Source organism: Biomphalaria glabrata, chromosome 9 (assembly GCF_947242115.1).
Source record: "Biomphalaria glabrata chromosome 9, xgBioGlab47.1, whole genome shotgun sequence".
Lineage (NCBI taxonomy): Eukaryota > Metazoa > Mollusca > Gastropoda > Planorbidae > Biomphalaria > Biomphalaria glabrata.
Genome location: NC_074719.1, coordinates 42,649,542 through 42,667,221, shown reverse-complemented (window position 1 = coordinate 42,667,221; position 17,680 = coordinate 42,649,542). Strand labels below are relative to the sequence as shown.

General features: G+C 42.0%; 1 protein-coding gene across 1 annotated transcript in view; it reads right to left on the bottom strand.

Annotated features, from left to right (window-relative positions):
• Positions 1-6,435: 6,435 nt before the first annotated feature.
• Positions 6,436-17,680, bottom strand: part of LOC106078815 (ATP-binding cassette sub-family A member 2-like) — a 28,614-nt gene continuing 17,369 nt past the window's right edge. Inside the window, exons 9-14 of the mRNA XM_056039923.1 lie at positions 16,391-16,554; positions 11,932-12,158; positions 11,151-11,338; positions 10,096-10,266; positions 8,492-8,693; positions 6,436-6,778 (exon numbers count right to left, since the gene is read on the bottom strand). Coding sequence (XP_055895898.1) covers positions 6,605-6,778; positions 8,492-8,693; positions 10,096-10,266; positions 11,151-11,338; positions 11,932-12,158; positions 16,391-16,554 — 1,126 coding nt within the window. The 3' untranslated portion in view covers positions 6,436-6,604. The remainder of the gene's footprint in view (positions 6,779-8,491; positions 8,694-10,095; positions 10,267-11,150; positions 11,339-11,931; positions 12,159-16,390; positions 16,555-17,680) is intronic.

Below are 17,680 nucleotides of genomic sequence, written 5' to 3'. Positions count from 1 at the left end.
ACCCACTCTCGTATTATTGTCGTAGCCTGTTGGAACGTACTTGGCGATTCGAAAGCGGGCACGGCCAGCGCTCCTTCTCGTGCTAGAGCATCAGCCACGGCATTGCCCCTCACGCCGCAGTGCGAGGGCACCCACTGCATAACGATGACAGCTCCAATAAGCAGGCGGATGTTATTTGCGGCGCCTAATGCCTCTTCCACCAATTTGGACTTTCCCCCGAAGCCAGCCATGGCTTGGAGGCAGGACTGGGAATCGGTAACCATTACAACGGTAGTCGCAACGGTTATCTTTTCGCGCAGTTTTTGGAGCACGTGTTTTAGGGTATTCGTAATCGCCGTTAATTCAGCATCAAAGCTACATGCGGCGAGGCCGCATGTGCCTGATAGCTTTTCAGGGTCCAGGTCTGGGTAACAGATATAGGCCCCATACCCAGCTCTTACGGGGTCCTTCATGACCGACCCGTCTGTGTAACAGTATATGGCATCGGCCGGGTAGGTCTTTAGTGTTTCCAATGCCATTTTTCGAAGTAGGTCCGGGTGTGTGTGTCTTTTTGTGGCCCCCTCCAACCCATGTATAGTGAAATTTATGGGAGGGATGGGCTGTCTCCTCCAGGGCGGGCACATGCTTATCCGTCTAATTGGGACCCGGTCAGTGGAGAGGCCAGCTTGTGCACTCAAATTTGTAGCGCAGTGCATAAATGAGGTCCGTTTAATCCTATGTTTTTCTCTCCAATGACTGACTAAAGTGTGGGTCGGGAGCCCTGGTTCGCCCCTTTTGTAGCGTTCCAGGGCAGTTAGCACGGCGCGCTCTCTCCTCAGGCTGAGAGGAGCCACGTTGGACATAATTTCTGCAGCGGAGGTTGGGCTCGTTCTATAGGTGCCGCAAATGAATCGGAGAGCCTGGGCCTGTACACGGTCGAGTGATTCGAGGGCTGTCTTGCTTGCGTACACCTGCACGGGCAGGCTGTACTCAATTTGGGACCTGACAGCCCCTGTATACAGTGTGCGGAGCGTGTCAGCTCGGGCGCCCCACTTGGTACTGGCTAGCTTTCTGAGTAACCCCAACTTCTCCGAGGCCTTTCGTTCAACATCCTGGATGTGCAAGTGCATTGAGAGCTTCCTATCTAGTGTGACTCCTAGATATTTTGGCGTGTTTTCACGTTGGAGTCGCAGCCCACCGAGTTGGAGCTCGAATGGGGCCCCAAGAATGTCGATTCCCAGGCTGAACAGGCTCCAGGTCGTTTTGGCAACGTTTATCTGAATCTGCCATTTTGAGCAATACGAGGAGATGGTTTGGAGGTCGGCTTGTAATGCTGCCTGAAGTTGGTCAGCTTTCTTCCCGGTTGACCAGAGGACAATATCGTCAGCATATAGCAGTTTGCGACACCGGAGTGAGCTGGGCAAATCATTAAGATAGGCCATGAAAAGGATACATGAGAGGGCGGATCCCTGGGGTAACCCTCTTATAGGGGTGTTTTCCCCACTTAGAGAGTACTGGAACTGTGTTCGTGTTTTCCTCTCCGTTAGGAACTGTTTTATCCAGTTGTAGGTCCGCCCGCGTACGCCCATGGCTCTAAGTTTAAGATAGAGGCCTTGCTTCCACACCCGGTCATATGCCTGTTTTAGGTCAATAAAAACTGCGTATGTGCTCTCGGACCTCTGGAACCCGTCGGCCACCTCCTGCATGAAAATCGTGACCTGGTCGATCGGGCTCAAGCCTGCCCTAAAGCCAGCCTGCTCTGGCGCTAGGATACCGGCACTCTCAAAGCTCCACACGAGTCGCTCGCTGACCATCCGTTCTACTATCTTGCCGATAGTGGAGGTCAGGGATATGGGTCTGTAGGACTCCACGTTAGTCGCGTCTTTGCCCTTTTTTAGTATTGGAACAATGGTAGCACAGCGCCAGGCCCTGGGTAGTCTGGACTCTACCCAGGTCCGATTCGCAAACTCAAGGAGTTTGTCTTTCGCAATACCCCCGAGGTGTTTTACCATCTCAGGAGTAACCTTGTCTGGCCCCGGAGCCTTTCTGTTTTTACACTTAGCTATCGCTCTGTCCAGCTCAGCACGGCAGAAGGGCGCGTTGCACGTGTCCAGGTCTTCCAACCCATCCGACTCCCTCTCGAGTCTCTTACGCTCCTTGTTGAGGGCTATAGACGTGGCAGACTTCTTTTCGGACTTGCTTATAGAAGCGAAATATTTGTTAAGCAAGTCGGCCATTTTTTGATCTTTTGCCACTCGATCCCCACTGGGTGACAATAATGGGGTGGCTGTACGCGCCGAATCTTTGGCCTCAAGATTACGAAGAAGACGCCAGGCTTTGGAAGTATCCCGAAGATCCATCCCGGCACAGGCATCCCTCCAGTGGTCCGCCCGTACACGTTGGGCCACCTCGCTGGCCTTCCGGCATAATGCGTTAAACTCCCTGCGGCATTCGGGAGTCCCCTTTTTTGTGCTCTGCGCCTCGCCCGTTTCCTGGCCCTGACTATTCGATCTAATTCTCGGGACCAGGCGGGTCTATGCCTTATGCCGGGATAGGTCCGCGGGATATGCTTCCTAGCCGCACCCAAAATCGCTGCAGTGATTTCGCCGTATTTTGTGTCGACTGTCCCTTCCTCCATCGCGATACTCGACAGGGCGGAGTCGACAGCCGCCCCGTATGCTGGCCAGTCAGCCTTAGTGTAGCTCCATTTCTTGGGCCGTTTAGTGGCTACACCCCTGGCCTCTGAGAGGGCAATAGTAATTTCTATGGGTTTATGATCGCTTCCGACGTCCTCAAGCACTTTAATTATGGTTTTCCCCTCAAGATCAGCAGAGATTAGTGTTAAGTCAGGTCTCGAGAGAGACCCGTTGCCAGTGTGTAGGAGAGTTGGCGGGCTATGTTTATTCTGCAAGCAGAATAGGTTTGTAGTGTTTAGGATTTCATGGACTTTTTGGCCCGAGGAGTCGGTTGCGTCATAGCCCCATGCAGGAGATTTCGCATTTAAGTCCCCAGCTAATAGAGTTTTAGTTAAGATGTTCTTATTGCCGAGGTTAATGGCAAGTTCATGTTTAGGCGGGTTATAACAGTTGATTACCGTGAGTTTTCTTCCAGCTATGAAAATATCTAGCGAGATGGCGTCGGTACGCCCGCTTTGAGGGCCAGGATTTTGAGAAACTATCATGCCGTTTCTTACATATGTGATTATTCCACGGCACTCATCGCACTTACATTTATAAGCCGTATAGCCGCTGATGTGGCTACTTCGTTTCTTGCCTACAAGAGTCTCCTGCAATAGTGCGATATCTATTGCCCTCTCATGGAGGAGTTTCGTGAGCTCTAATATCTTAGGTACTAGACCACAGATATTGAGCTGAAGTACTTTTATCTGGCTAAGTCTATCGCTCCCTAAGGTTTTAGGACTGGTAGCGACAGACCGTTGTAATGGTTGGTGATTTGGAGGACCGATGGTCCTCGCTTCGTTGGTCGTGTTTGGTTGGGCCTTTTGGGTGGTAATGGTTGGTTGGGCCTGGTGCGGGACATGATCACCAGGTTGGTGTGGTTGGCTAGCCACACCTTGGCTACCGTTCTTCCGAGGGAAGAACGAATGCAGTGTAGCCTGGGAAGAGGGCTTTGTCCTGGGAAGGGGAACCTTCGCTGATTTTTCGTGGTTCGACAGGTTCCGCCGGATCGGAACCACGGGGCGAGTAGTAGAGGATTTTTCGTTGTCGGGCCTGCCGCCCGCTACCCGCGCGACGGAGCCTGTTTGGGTCTGCTCGTACCCGGGTTTTCTGGTTTGACGTGTGTTATTCATGTTTGTATAGAAGTCGAAGACCGTTGGCGGCCTTAGTTATTGCCGATTAGAAAGTAGTGTACGCAGGGCCTGCAAGAGGGTCCGAAATCTTTGGGTGCGGGAAGTCCGCACCACTGGTCACCACCTCCGTATGGCAAGAGCTCACCTACTGGAGGAGTGGTTGTGTAAGGATTGTTCGATATCCCCAGTATCGAAACTGCTTATTGGGAGGCGCGTTCCTCTACTACCTCACAGGGGACGGGCTAGATAGAGCCTAGCTCGTGGACGCCGACCAGTCCGCCCGACGCAGCCCGCTAAGGCCGCGCCAGTCAGTCCAGTCTTTGCCCATTGGGAGACCCGCGAATCAGTCGAGTCCCAGGAGAACCCGACCAACCCTCGAGTTGGTGTCCAGCGCTATCCGCTTTTCGGAGATCCCGTTAGGTCTCTTACTCACCGTTGCCCCGGGGCCCCACAGGGGGGGGCTGGACATAACCCCTTTGAGTTCCTTTTACACTTGCCGGCTGCTCATTCATCAGCGGCAAGCAACCAGTACCCTTGGCCACTCCCTGAGAGCGGAGTGTTCACGCGGCGACCACGATGAGGTGGTACTGGAACGCCGCGTGCTACATCACCAGAAAATTCCTCAGTGGAAACTGTTAAAGGGACTACGATGAATTTTGTTTCTCTTTAGCGAAACTCGACCGTGGCAGCGCCAGAGAATGACTACTCGTTCATTTCTAACATAATAATAATAATAAGGCATAATACAGACAATGCAGTTTTCATCAACGGGTCTATTTAAGTGTTTTTTTTCGTAGTCTGCCCCTGTCTCCGGCCAGGTATCTACTTTGGTTCTCAAAATGTGTTTCCCTAAGCCTTCGTGAGAACTTTCCAGCTATTTCACAAGCCATCTGCTGCGGGCTACTTTCCCCAATACTGATTAACATGCATGACTAGATGCATGACGCGTAGGACGTAATCATCTTCTTTTTCGAAGTAACTTCTGTATTATAAAAGATAAGATAAGAATCCTTTTTTGAGCAATAAAATGCTTGAATCCTTCATATAGAAATCATGGGAAGTGTAGTAGAGAGGTTTGAGGGTCTCCTCATGTTTTCATAAGTTGAGTAGATGAAGCCAAATCTAGTTTAGATTTTAAGGCTAAGAGAACTCATAAAGATATTAGATAGACCTAGATAATAGATATATAGATCTAGACAATCTAGTAATAGACGGTTTCTCTAGACTTTAATCAACTTTAATGATAATCATAAACATATCTTTTTCAACTTTTTGTCTAGATGAAAAAAAAATTGAAGGACCAACTAGATCCATTGAGACAGACCTGATATTTAATAGACCTATATTCTACATATATAAATCCATCACGCATATTTCTTTTAAATTACCTCAGGCAGTCATATTTTCTCTCCCTCTCTAAAAGAAACACAAAAATCATCAGACATTCATTATTTATGGTTTCAACACAGTGAACTGACTTCCGTTTAGAAAATACTAAATCGGAAATTCTACTTTCGTTATTACAGTTCATTAGCCAAAAGCCAAGATTTGCACAAAATGTTTTTTTTCCCTAGAGATTAAAAGACACTATATCATGTCTTTGTATAGATGTCTGCGCAGGATGTGGCATAATATGTTAGGACCGCGTTGCCATGTGAAATAATCCACTTATCCTAGATCTTCGGACTTGAAGGCAAGCCTTATTATTATAGCTGAATGCAACAGATTTATAACAAACGAATACTCCCATTTCATTAGAGTAACACCATTAGTAAAATCACTAAACTTATAAATACTTCATGAAAGAAGAATATAAAGTAAAGTAGCTATAATACATAAAACATTAGACCATAACTAACTAACAGAAAAAAAAACCTAATGAAATACTGAGGAAGAAACAAAGAAGCAATATACTCATTCCATACGCCAGAACAAAATCGTACAATGTCGACTTCTACAAGACATTCTGTATGGCGATCTAATAGGAGGCAGGAGAGCCGCTGGTCGCCCACTTTTACGGTATACTGATGTATGCAAACGCGACGTGAAGATCTTAAAAATAGACACAAACAGTTGGGAAAAAAGTGGCACTGTATAGATCCACATGGAGAGCGATCATAAAGGAAGGGTCCCGAATTACAGATGCCATACACAATAGTAGTAGAAAGAAGAGTGAAAATGCAACGGCGCTTGGTGACTACATATGCCCAACCTTTGACCGCAGCTGTGTATCAAGGATTGGCCTTTGTAGTCACACAAGAAGTTGTAAAGGGAACAAGTTGTAAAATGCCACAGAACATAGAAATATTCATGAGGTACTTTCATCTATATTTATATACATTCAGCTATCTCTGGTGTGAGGAATTGTGTAAATATGAATCTAAAACCGATCGTTGCAATGTGATGTGCGATTGCTGCCTGATACACAGGTGAAGCTAACAATATTATATCTTTACCATAAACAGAAACCTTCTTACATACTGTTTTTTTTCTTGTAAAATAAATGCTAATACCCTGATATTACTATGTATGTGCGCTACATTTCGAAAACCTTAAAAGTCTTAATCAAGCGGTGTTTCTTGTAACTTAGTTTAATCAATGTCCATATTGATATCGTATATTACGAGAAAGAACGAATCGGAAAGTCTTGTGAAGAGCATGTATTTATTTCACAATTTCAATTTACACTCACAAAACATCATAGCATTTCTTATACTTTCTCTTTAAAAAAACAAAACATCATAAAAAATAGACAAAACATTGAACAAAAGGGGCAGAATACATTTTTAATACACAAAGTCATCATGGGCTGAGTTATCGTTCTTTCTTGACGAGCATAATGAGAATCTTGTCCAGAGTCACTTCTGACACCGTGTACCTTGTGATGTTATTGCGCAATCGGATCTTCTCCAGCGTCTCATACAGGTAGAACATAGGGACATGCTCAGGTATGTGAAGGACGACGAACGATTTATTTTTTAGGAATATCTGCAGAGAAAAACAGGAAAAAAAATTACATTATATGTAAGTAAGTAAAGTTCCCGTTTCAGACCTTGTGGTCTATAGGGCAGATGATGTAAAGGTCATCTGATTCTGTGGCCTACGGTTAACATGGGTGTCATGTGGCCAGCACAACGACCAACCGCGTTTACTTTTCCCCAACTAATGTCAGGTATCCATTAGAGCTGGGTGAACTCAGAGGCGCCCGAAAATCCCGAAATTAAAAATCCCAGTCTTCACCAGGATTCGAACCCCTGACCTCGGTTCGGTAGCCAATCGCTTTACCACTCAGCCACCGCGCCTCCTACATTATATGTACTTGTCTCAGAATTCTTTATTGAAGGTAGACTATCTATGACAACTGGGCATGGATTGACTGAATCAGCCGGGATAACCAACGAATCAGCAGAGTTTCAGTCATTGATTAACTCGCTTGACTACATTCACACATGAAATGCCTAGGACGTAGTTATCTTCTTTGTTGAAATAACGTCTGTAATATATAAGATAAGATATGATATAAGGAAATAATTTTTTTTGCAGATAGTTTGAATTGCAAAGATAGTTTGAATAGGGGCGTTGAGCCCTGGTCAAAATGAAAAGAGAAAATGGGTAGTCTGAACACAGAAGAGAGACAGCATAGGGAAGACCAACAATATGAAAAAAAAAGTAACAATTTAAAACGAGAAGATAAACAGTTTGAATAGGGAAAATAGGCTAGTGTCAACGATTCTTCTTCTTCTAACCAGCCGAGCTGTCAGCTCTTTTGCAGACTGTGCCAAGGAAAAATATCGTGCTGTTTTCTTCAGTTGTTCAGCACTGCCGTACAGGGTGTTGGTTATGTTGGGCTGTGGTGGTAGTAGGGTCTGCCTAAGTTGGATTAGGAAGGGGCATTCAAATAAGGATACGGTTTACGGTTTAGTGCAAACGATTAAAATGATGTTGGGATTGTGTTTGACAGACTTAATAAATATCATTAAAAGAACCGAAGGTAATGGAGTTAAATAGTATTGACGAAGCTAAATGACACGAATTGGAAACAGATAGACCGAATCATGAATTGATTTATCATTTTAACCTCTGGCGTAGGAGGAGTTCAAGTTAAACGCCAACAACGCCCTCCACCCCACCTTAAGTTTCACTTTCGTTAGTCTTCTTAAAAACTTTCTGGCTGAGGTCAGAGAAATTTACATATTTTATAGTCATCTCCCCCTGTAATCCGAGTCATCTATCTTCTTTCTACAACAAATCAAAACGTCAATTACCTAAATTTCTGATTAAGCACCTTAAACTAAGCTGGACATTCTTAAAACATGTTTATTATTGACAGTTGTTAACTTGTAGTACCAAACTGCTGGGAAACAACTAAGCCGCTGTATGCATTTTATATTATAACTTTTAAAACTTGAAAAAAGAGATGTTTTTGTAAACAACAAAAACAACAACTAAATATAACTTTTATTACAATATAAACAAGTTTAGCTTGAGATGAAATAAAATAAACTTAAATCTTAAATCTAACTCACAACAAAAACACGTCATTACACTCTGGCATCTTGGAGTTGTCTGACGTAACCAAAACAGCTTACGACAATGCCGCTGATCTTGCATTACTCACACTGCGTAGCCACCAGCATATCGATAAAGTCTCATCTTCACCACAGAAACACACACGCACACACGAATCTAGTGCTACTTAACCTTGGATTTAAAGGTCTTCAGCATAAACTTGGCAGCCGAGTCCAGGAGGAAATACTCCATCGCCTCGTGACTTTTGGCAAACAGGGTCGCGAAGTGGCCAGAGCCGTACTTGCTCATCAACTGATGCGGGCTACCCAGGTGCACGATGCGGCCCTCCAAAAGGACCACCAGTTGGTTGCATAACGCCTCCAGTTCTGTATTGCTGGCAAACATAGGAAACGACGAAAGTCATTGCAAAATTAGAACTTCAAAAATTTAAATGTGAAATCAAGAAGGAAAGGAGTCTCGATTCTCAAACTGTGGCACGTGCATCCCTAGTCCTATATATCTTACTTCTGCTCAGTTTCATGCTTGACCTATTAACCTCTAAAAAAATAAATAATAACAAGCAGAATATAAAATATAAAACTTAAAAAGAAAACCAACTTATTGCACTTACAACCATTTATCTTAATAATTTAGAAGTTAATTCCTTTATTCAAAATCAAACAAAGTAAGTATCTACCAATACAAAAATTGACTGATTGGTTAACTGTTCAATTGATTCAATATTGTTTGGTACAATTATGATGTGAACAATGATATAAGGGGATCAAGCCCTGCATATTTAGCCATATCTAAGAATACTGAAGGTTAATTTCATATGTTTGTATCTAAACAAAATAATTAATTACCAGTAGCTAATTCACTAATTGGTCATTTTTCATTGATTCGACAATGTTTCAGCTACATCCGATAATGGCGAGATTGTGTGTGGGAGAAATAACGTGTACAAACTTTTTACCGAACAGACAGAACAGACAGAGTAAGTTGATATAAGCTTTGTAATAATAATAATAATAATAAGACTTGTCTTCGAGTCCAAAGATTACGGAGGAATGCAATGTTTCATGTGGCTACATAGTCCTAGCTGTGACTGACATATTTTGCCAAATCCAGAATTGACCAAACCCTTGTCTGCCAGTGATTGGTTCAGGTTTTCTTTTCCCAGTTTAAGCCTGTCCCCCCCCCCGAAGTAGTTTTTCTCTTGGTCTCAAATGTCTATCCCGCGCCCTTTTGTTAAAGATCTCTAGCTGTCTCGCTGGGAAGTCGCCTGTTGCCTGTAGCTTTCTTCTTTGTCAGTTAAAGCAAGATGGAGTGAAGATGGGGGTCTTAATAGTGTTTTCAGATGGCGATCTGTTTCGTCGATTACTATTCGGCTCAAAAGCTCACCAAATACACACACTAACACACACATACACACACACACACACACATATATATTTGGGGAAAAGTATAGGCGGTCGGTCGTTGTGCTGACCTCATGACACCTTCGTCAATCGTGTGCCACAGAAATAGATGATCTTTACAAAGTCTCCCCCTATAGATCACCAGGCTTGAAAGGGGAATTCTACTTTACCTTATTTAAAACAATGATCCATAAATCCATGGCTGTTTTATTTGTTTGTTTTTATGCTGATTACTATTGAAACGTTAAACTATTCCTGTTGAAATATCCACAGCGTCTTTTCCCAGATTTATTCGTTATCGTTGTAAGTGATTGAGAAATTAATTTTAGTTAATTAACGCATTTATAATCTCAGCAACTGAAGCAAACTCCTCACCTAGTAGTAGACATGACTAGAGTTCCGTTCTTTGTTTTGATCTGTCGCAGGACTCGAAGGACATTATCCCGGGCCTCTCGGCTGAGCCCCACGGTGGCGTTGTCTAGGAGAAACAGTTTGGGGTGACCTATCAACGCCAGGCCAACAGACACCGCTCTTTTCAAATCACAACTGTTAGAGACAAACAAATAGTACTTGGAAGGTGTATTTGTATTAATTAGTTTAAATCAGTCATGTGATATACATGTAGCCAGCTTAGACATAAACAGCAGTGCGATATAAATATTTTTATTAATGGTTTTTGTTTAGCTTTTAGCTTTCTCAATGCGCTATGATCGATTTCCTTGTCTGGGCCAGTTGTGAAAGGAGGAGGGAAGAATGGGGTATCTTGGTGAATGTTTACGTGATTGTCTTTTAATGCATAAAAAAAGGTTCACCCAGGGCACAAGATTCCTCCAGGGGAGTAATTTAACGTATACTACAACATCTGACAAGTACGATTTTTTTCTCTTGTTCAAAATACCAAACAAAGTAATTAATTACCAATAGTTAATTAACTAGTTGATAAATTTTTTAATTAACTTGATTCTTGTGTTGTCAGGTAAAAGAAATAATTCTTCGAAATTTCAGTTTAATCCGAGATCAGGTGTGGGAGAAAATACGTGTAAAGACTTTTTACCATACAGACAGACAGAGTCAGGTGATATAAGCTTAGTTAATAATATACGTCTAACAAGCTATATGTATGGCTTTTTAAAATTACATTATGTTTTAATAATAAAACTTTTTGCGGAAGAACTCCACTACCTATAGAATGCATGCGTCTCTAATACTCTTAAAAAGCCATTCAACCAGTTCAATTCCAGGTGGCTCAGATTTTGGGTACAATCATAACTATTACCAATGACAAGAGAAAGTTTAAATGTGAGCATCGGCGCCTAAACCAGTAACCCCTGATCTAGGACGATTCAAGGAGACACGAAGGAGACTATACATGTTTGAATTAGCTGTACGTAATTTAATTCAAATGGTCAAAGGTTATATTTCTTTCTTACCTAAACTGACCTATCCTGTCGTTTTCTCGCAGCCTCAGGTCCATAAGGTCAATCAGATTCTCCACGAAGGATGTAATGTGTTCTTGCGGAAGGCCGCGAAGCTTTGCGGTGTGGCTGAACATTTCTTTGGCGGTCATGAACTCGCACAGAGCGTCTTTCTGTGGGCAGTAGCTCGTGAAGGATTCTTCCTGTTGGGAGGTAAACGCTAAACTATCATTGTTATTACTTTCTTGTCTTTATACACTTAAATTAGATGAAGGAGAGTTCAAACGGGTTAGCTTCCCATTTAGAGGAATGAATCATTCTGAATCGAAATCTTTCCAGAGCTCATACAGCAGCACAATATGGCTGATATAGAGACTTTGCTGCTTTAAAATTGCAAGGGTAATCGCTCTACTGTTGAACTTAAAATCTGCGTGAAGAGGGGAGATTTTCTGTGTGGAGTACCAGCTAAAGCCAATGCCCAGGTTTTCATCTTACCCAAAACAATATTCAATCTTAGACGTTTTGTGACTATATGTAAATATATGCACAAGTAACTAAACCACTTATTTTCTTAACTGTTAAAGCATTTAAACTTCATTTTTTATTGTGCATCTAATATAATACAAATAAATAATGTTCTATAATTGTATAATCTGTAATATACCTGCAATGTTTCCATATCTGTTCTTTGAGTCCTATGCGAGGCACTCACTAATCGGAGGCCCTAGCCCAGTTTACCCATGCTTAAGGCTGGCCCTGCACTGCAAATAGTAACATAGAGAATAAATGCACTTACCGTAAATACATCCGTCTTCAGACTCTGACCATACACATAGGCGTCACCAGAGCTGATCTCTAGCTCGCCTGCCAGGACTTTTAAAATCACCGACTTTCCCGAGCCAGCCGGGCCTATCAGACCGAGTCCATTGTTGACACCGAGCATCAGATTGGTGTTGCGTAGGGCATTGACCAGCCTGAAGTTGCAGTAGAAGTTTCTCCTAAGCTTCGCCAGTGAGACGGCATCTAATGGAAGTAAATATTTTTCAAAAAGGCCAATGGTAGAAGGTGATGAAGGGGATGTTATAACCAAGCTAAATCTCCAGTACGACGGTATCCTATAAAGGAAAGGACCCTGAACCCTCTAATCACTCTAGTGAATAAACCAGAAACATACCACCCACCACATGGCTATACAACGCTGTTGAGAAATGTAGAAATTATATACATAGTTTTTTTGTACTTTGTAGCTTAGATAAAGTGCTCCTTCTGAAAATTTTCTCAAAGTTGAATAAGTCAAAAATATCTGTAAAAACATTACCTACAACAATTTCTTTTAATACTGCAATATTTATTTCCCTTTTCTATATAAAACAAAATTAATTAATAACTATTTATTAATGAGCTAAACCCTTAATTTTTTTTAAAAAAATTGATTCATGTTTTGTTGTCGATAATAAATCATTTTGAAAGGTTTTAACTTGATCCAAGAATAACAAGTACGAGAAAGATTTTATTACACAGATAGACAGAATACGTTTTTATAAGCTTTGTAATAAATATTGCATTTTCTTTTTGCAGGGGGGAATGTTGTTTTCTAATTGGAGCCTCTTTTTATAAATCCCAAAGATATTATTATTATTGTTAATCTTGGACACCAACTGTAGCATTTAGAGAGGGGAATCCTAGCCATGGAACTGGACACTAAGTGTAGCATTTAGTCTGGGGAATCCTAGCCATGGAACTGGACACTAACTGTAGCATTTAGTGAGAGGAATCCTAGCCATTGGAACTGGACACTAACTGTAGCATTTAGTGAGGGGAATACTAGCCATGGAACTGGACACTAACTGTAGCATTTAGTAAGGGGAATCCTAGCCATGGAACTGGCCACTAACTGTAGCATTTAGTGAGGGAATCCTAGCCATGGAACTGGACACTAAGTGTAGCATTTAGTCTGGGGAATCCTAGCCATGGAACTGGACACTAACTGTAGCATTTAGTGAGAGGAATCCTAGCCATTGGAACTGGACACTAACTGTAGCATTTAGTGAGGGGAATACTAGCCATGGAACTGGACACTAACTGTAGCATTTAGTGAGGGAATCCTAGCCATGGAACTGGACACTAACTGTAGCATTTAGTAAGGGGAATCCTAGCCATGGAACTGGACACTAACTGTAGCATTTAGTGAGGGGAATACTAGCCATGGAACTGGACACTAACTGTAGCATTTAGTGAGGGAATCCTAGCCATGGAACTGGACACTAACTGTAGCATTTAGTAAGGGGAATCCTAGCCATGGAACTGGACACTAACTGTAGCATTTAGTGAAGGAATCCTAGCCATGGAACTGGACACTAACTGTAGCATTTAGTGAGGGAATCCTAGCCATGGAACTGGACACTAACTGTAGCATTTAGTAAGGGGAATCCTAGCCATGGAACTGGACACTAACTGTAGCATATAGTGAGGGGAATCCTAGCCATGGAACTGGACACTAACTGTAGCATTTAGTAAGGGGAATCCTAGCAATGGAACTGGACACTAACTGTAGCATTTAGTAAGGGGAATCCTAGCCATGGAACTGGACACTAGCTGTAGCATTTAGAGAGGGGAATTCTAGCAATGGAATTGGACAATAACTGTAGCATTTAGAGAGGGGAATTCTAGCCATGGAACTGGACACTAACTGTAGCATTTAGTAAGGGGAATCCTAGCCATGGAACTGGACACTAACTGTAGCATTTAGTGAGGGAATCCTAGCCATGGAACTGGACACTAACTGTAGCATTTAGTGAGGGAATCCTAGCCATGGAACTGGACACTAACTGTAGCATTTAGTAAGGGGAATCCTAGCCATGGAACTGGACATTAACTGTAGCATATAGTGAGGGGAATCCTAGCCATGGAACTGGACACTAACTGTAGCATTTAGTAAGGGGAATCCTAGCAATGGAACTGGACACTAACTGTAGCATTTAGTAAGGGGAATCCTAGCCATGGAACTGGACACTAGCTGTAGCATTTAGAGAGGGGAATTCTAGCAATGGAATTGGACAATAACTGTAGCATTTAGAGAGGGGAATCCTAGCCATGGAACTGGACACTAACTGTAGCATTTAGTAAGGGGAATCCTAGCCATGGAACTGGACACTAACTGTAGCATTTAGTGAGGGAATCCTAGCCATGGAACTGGACACTAACTGTAGCATTTAGTGAGGGAATCCTAGCCATGGAACTGGACACTAACTGTAGCATTTAGTAAGGGGAATCCTAGCCATGGAACTGGACACTAACTGTAGCATATAGTGAGGGAAATCCTAGCCATGGAACTGGACACTAACTGTAGCATTTAGTAAGGGGAATCCTAGCAATGGAACTGGACACTAACTGTAGCATTTAGTAAGGGGAATCCTAGCCATGGAACTGGACACTAACTGTAGCATTTAGAGAGGGGAATTCTAGCAATGGAATTGGACAATAACTGTAGCATTTAGAGAGGGGAATCCTAGCCATGGAACTGGACACTAACTGAAGCATTTAGTAAGGGGAATCCTAGCCATTTAACTGGACACTAAGTGTAGCATTTAGAGATGAGAATCCAAGCCATGGAACTGGACACTAACTGTAGCATTTAGAGAGGATAATCCAAGCCATGGAACTGGATACTAAGTGTATCATTTAGAGAGGAGAATCCAAGCCATGGAACTGGGCACTAAGTGTAGCATTTAGAGAGGCCATGGAACTGGACACTCACTGTAGCATTTAGTAAGGGGAATCCTAGCAATGGAACTGGACACTAACTGTAGCATTTAGTAAGGGGAATCCTAGCCATGGAACTGGACACTAGCTGTAGCATTTAGAGAGGGGAATTCTAGCAATGGAATTGGACAATAACTGTAGCATTTAGAGAGGAGAATCCTAGCCATGGAACTGGACACTAAGTGTAGCATTTAGAGATGAGAATCCTAGCCATGGAACTGGACACTAACTTTAGCATTTAGAGAGGATAATCCAAGCCATGGAACTGGACATTAAGTGTATCATTTAGAGAGGAGAATCCTAGCCATGGAACTGGACACTAAGTGTAGCATTTAGAGAGGAGAATCCTAGCTATGGAACTGACATCAAGTGAGATGTCATAGAAAGATACTAGGTACTAACTAACACCGGAGGCGCGGTGGTTAAGTGGTAAAGCGCTTGTCTTCCGAACAAAGGGGTCCTGGTGAAGACAAGTATTGTTTTAATTTCGGGATCTTTATGGCACCTTTGTGTCCCCCCAGCTCTAATGGGTAGCTCACGTTATTTGGGGAAGAGCAAAGGCGGCTATGCTTGGTCTTTCTGTGGGCCACAGGAACAAAGGAATGACCATTATATCCTCTGCCCATACATAGCAAGGTCTGAAAGGGGGAACTTTATTTTTCTTTACTTATAACGATCACATCACTATTGAGGAGATCCGAAACAGGATTCTAATGGTGATTGGGCCTCGCGAAGGCCCACTGATTTTTGTCAAAAAAAACAACAACCCGCAAACTAAAACTCTATAGCTGTTTTGCCAGGTCTTCAGGACTCGAGAAGACTTTCCTTTAGGGAAAAGTACCAGGAGAAAAGAAGAAGATGCGGACAGAGAAAGCGATTGGAAGACAACATCAAAGAATGAAAGGGAAAGAGATTACATTCAAGGCAAAAGTCCGAAATGAATGGAGAAAAACATCGGTAGATCATGTGTGGTGCCCCAATATTTCAACAGGGTTAGGGATATGCAAAGTTAATGATATTCCAATCAATAAAAAAATATAAAAATCAATACAATTGATCTAACAAGTTTTGAAGTTGAAATTAATTGTTTTTTTTTTTAATATAACAGGAAGGGCGCTAATCCTTGACATCTTCAGATAAATGGCTGTAATTATTGGTTCTTTTCCTTAGATACATATATTTTTTTTAAAGTATATTTTTTTAAAGTATATTTTTTTAAAGTATATTTTTTTAAAGTATATTTTTTTAAAGTATATTTTTTTTAAGTATATTTTTTTTTAAGTATATTTTTTTTTTATATTTTTTTAAAGTATATTTTTTTAAAGTATATTTTTTTAAAGTATATTTTTTTTAAGTATATATTTTTTTAAAAGTATATTTTTTAAAGTTTATTTTTTTAAGTATATTTTTTTAAAGTATATTTTTTTAAAGTATATTTCATTAAAGTATATTGTTTAGTATTCTCTCTGTCCTATGTTTGTTTTAAAGCATACGTTTGTCAGTGGCTTTTGGAGTTTTTTTGCCCTCACTCCTCTTCGGAACTGAAGACGTCGAGCTGGACTCATTCTTTGACCACTCGGGCGAGACATCATCCTCTTCTTGTAGGTTTCTCTCTTCATCGTCTGCTATTTTTTCAAAACATAACACTATCACGTACCTGCAATTGGAGACCAATACAATTAGTCAGTGTAGGCATTGGTATGGCACGATTGGGAATGAATTATTTGTTTCGTAAATAAAAGAAGTTTTGACTCAGAGACAATGACGCGACTAGTAAAAACTAGACTAGGTTTTAAGGAGAAATAGCGTGGTCGAGAGGTTAAGTACGCTTAAAGTTGGCTTGACCTGGCTACCTATGAAAGGGGCTCGAGGATCGACAGCCGACTCAAGCAGAGTTGTGTTTACTAAGCGCCTAAGGGCAGCACGGAAAAACCTTCTCCCAGATTCCCCCCCCCCCCCCCCCAAACTGGCCCACAAATGAGATTGTACTCTAGCTTTCTGAGCATGCTATAAGCATGAAAGTAGCGCTATATAAATGTTATAATTATTATTATTATGTTAGAAACGAACGTGTATTCATTCTCTAAAGAGAAACAAAATTCATTGTACTCCCTTTAACAGTTTCCACTAAGGAATTTTCTGGTGATGTGGCAGGTCTGCAGCAGTACCGCCCTCTGACATGCGACGAGGATATTCCTAGGAATGTTAAGGGCCTTGAAGGTGTCTGTGAGGTCAGTTGTTATTACCCCCTCGGTTGATACAACAATGGTTTATATTGTTATTTTGGACAATTTCCATAGACGCTTAATCTCCAAGCCTAGGTTCCCATATTTTTTTTTTGTTTTTCTATCTCAGTTTTTCTTAAGTTATGAGACAGTGGTACGGCAATGGCGATAATGGTAGCGGTTTTTTCTTTTTTTATCATCGAACAGAAGATCCGGTCGATTATTATTATTATTATTATTATGTTAGAAATGAACGAGTAGTCATTCTCTGGCGCTGCCAGGGTCGAGTTTCGCTAAAGAGAAACAAAATTCATCGTAGTCCCTTTAACAGTTTCCACTAAGGAATTTTCTGGTGATGTGGCAGGTCTGCAGCAGTACCGCCCTCTGACAGGCAACGAAGATGTTCCTAGGAATGTTAAGGGCCTTGAAGGTGTCTGTGAGGTCAGTTGTTATTATCCCCTCGGTTGATATAACAATGTGGTATATTGTTATTTTGGACAATTTCCATAGACGCTTAATCTCCAAGCCCAGGTTCCCATATTTTCTTTGTTTTTCTAT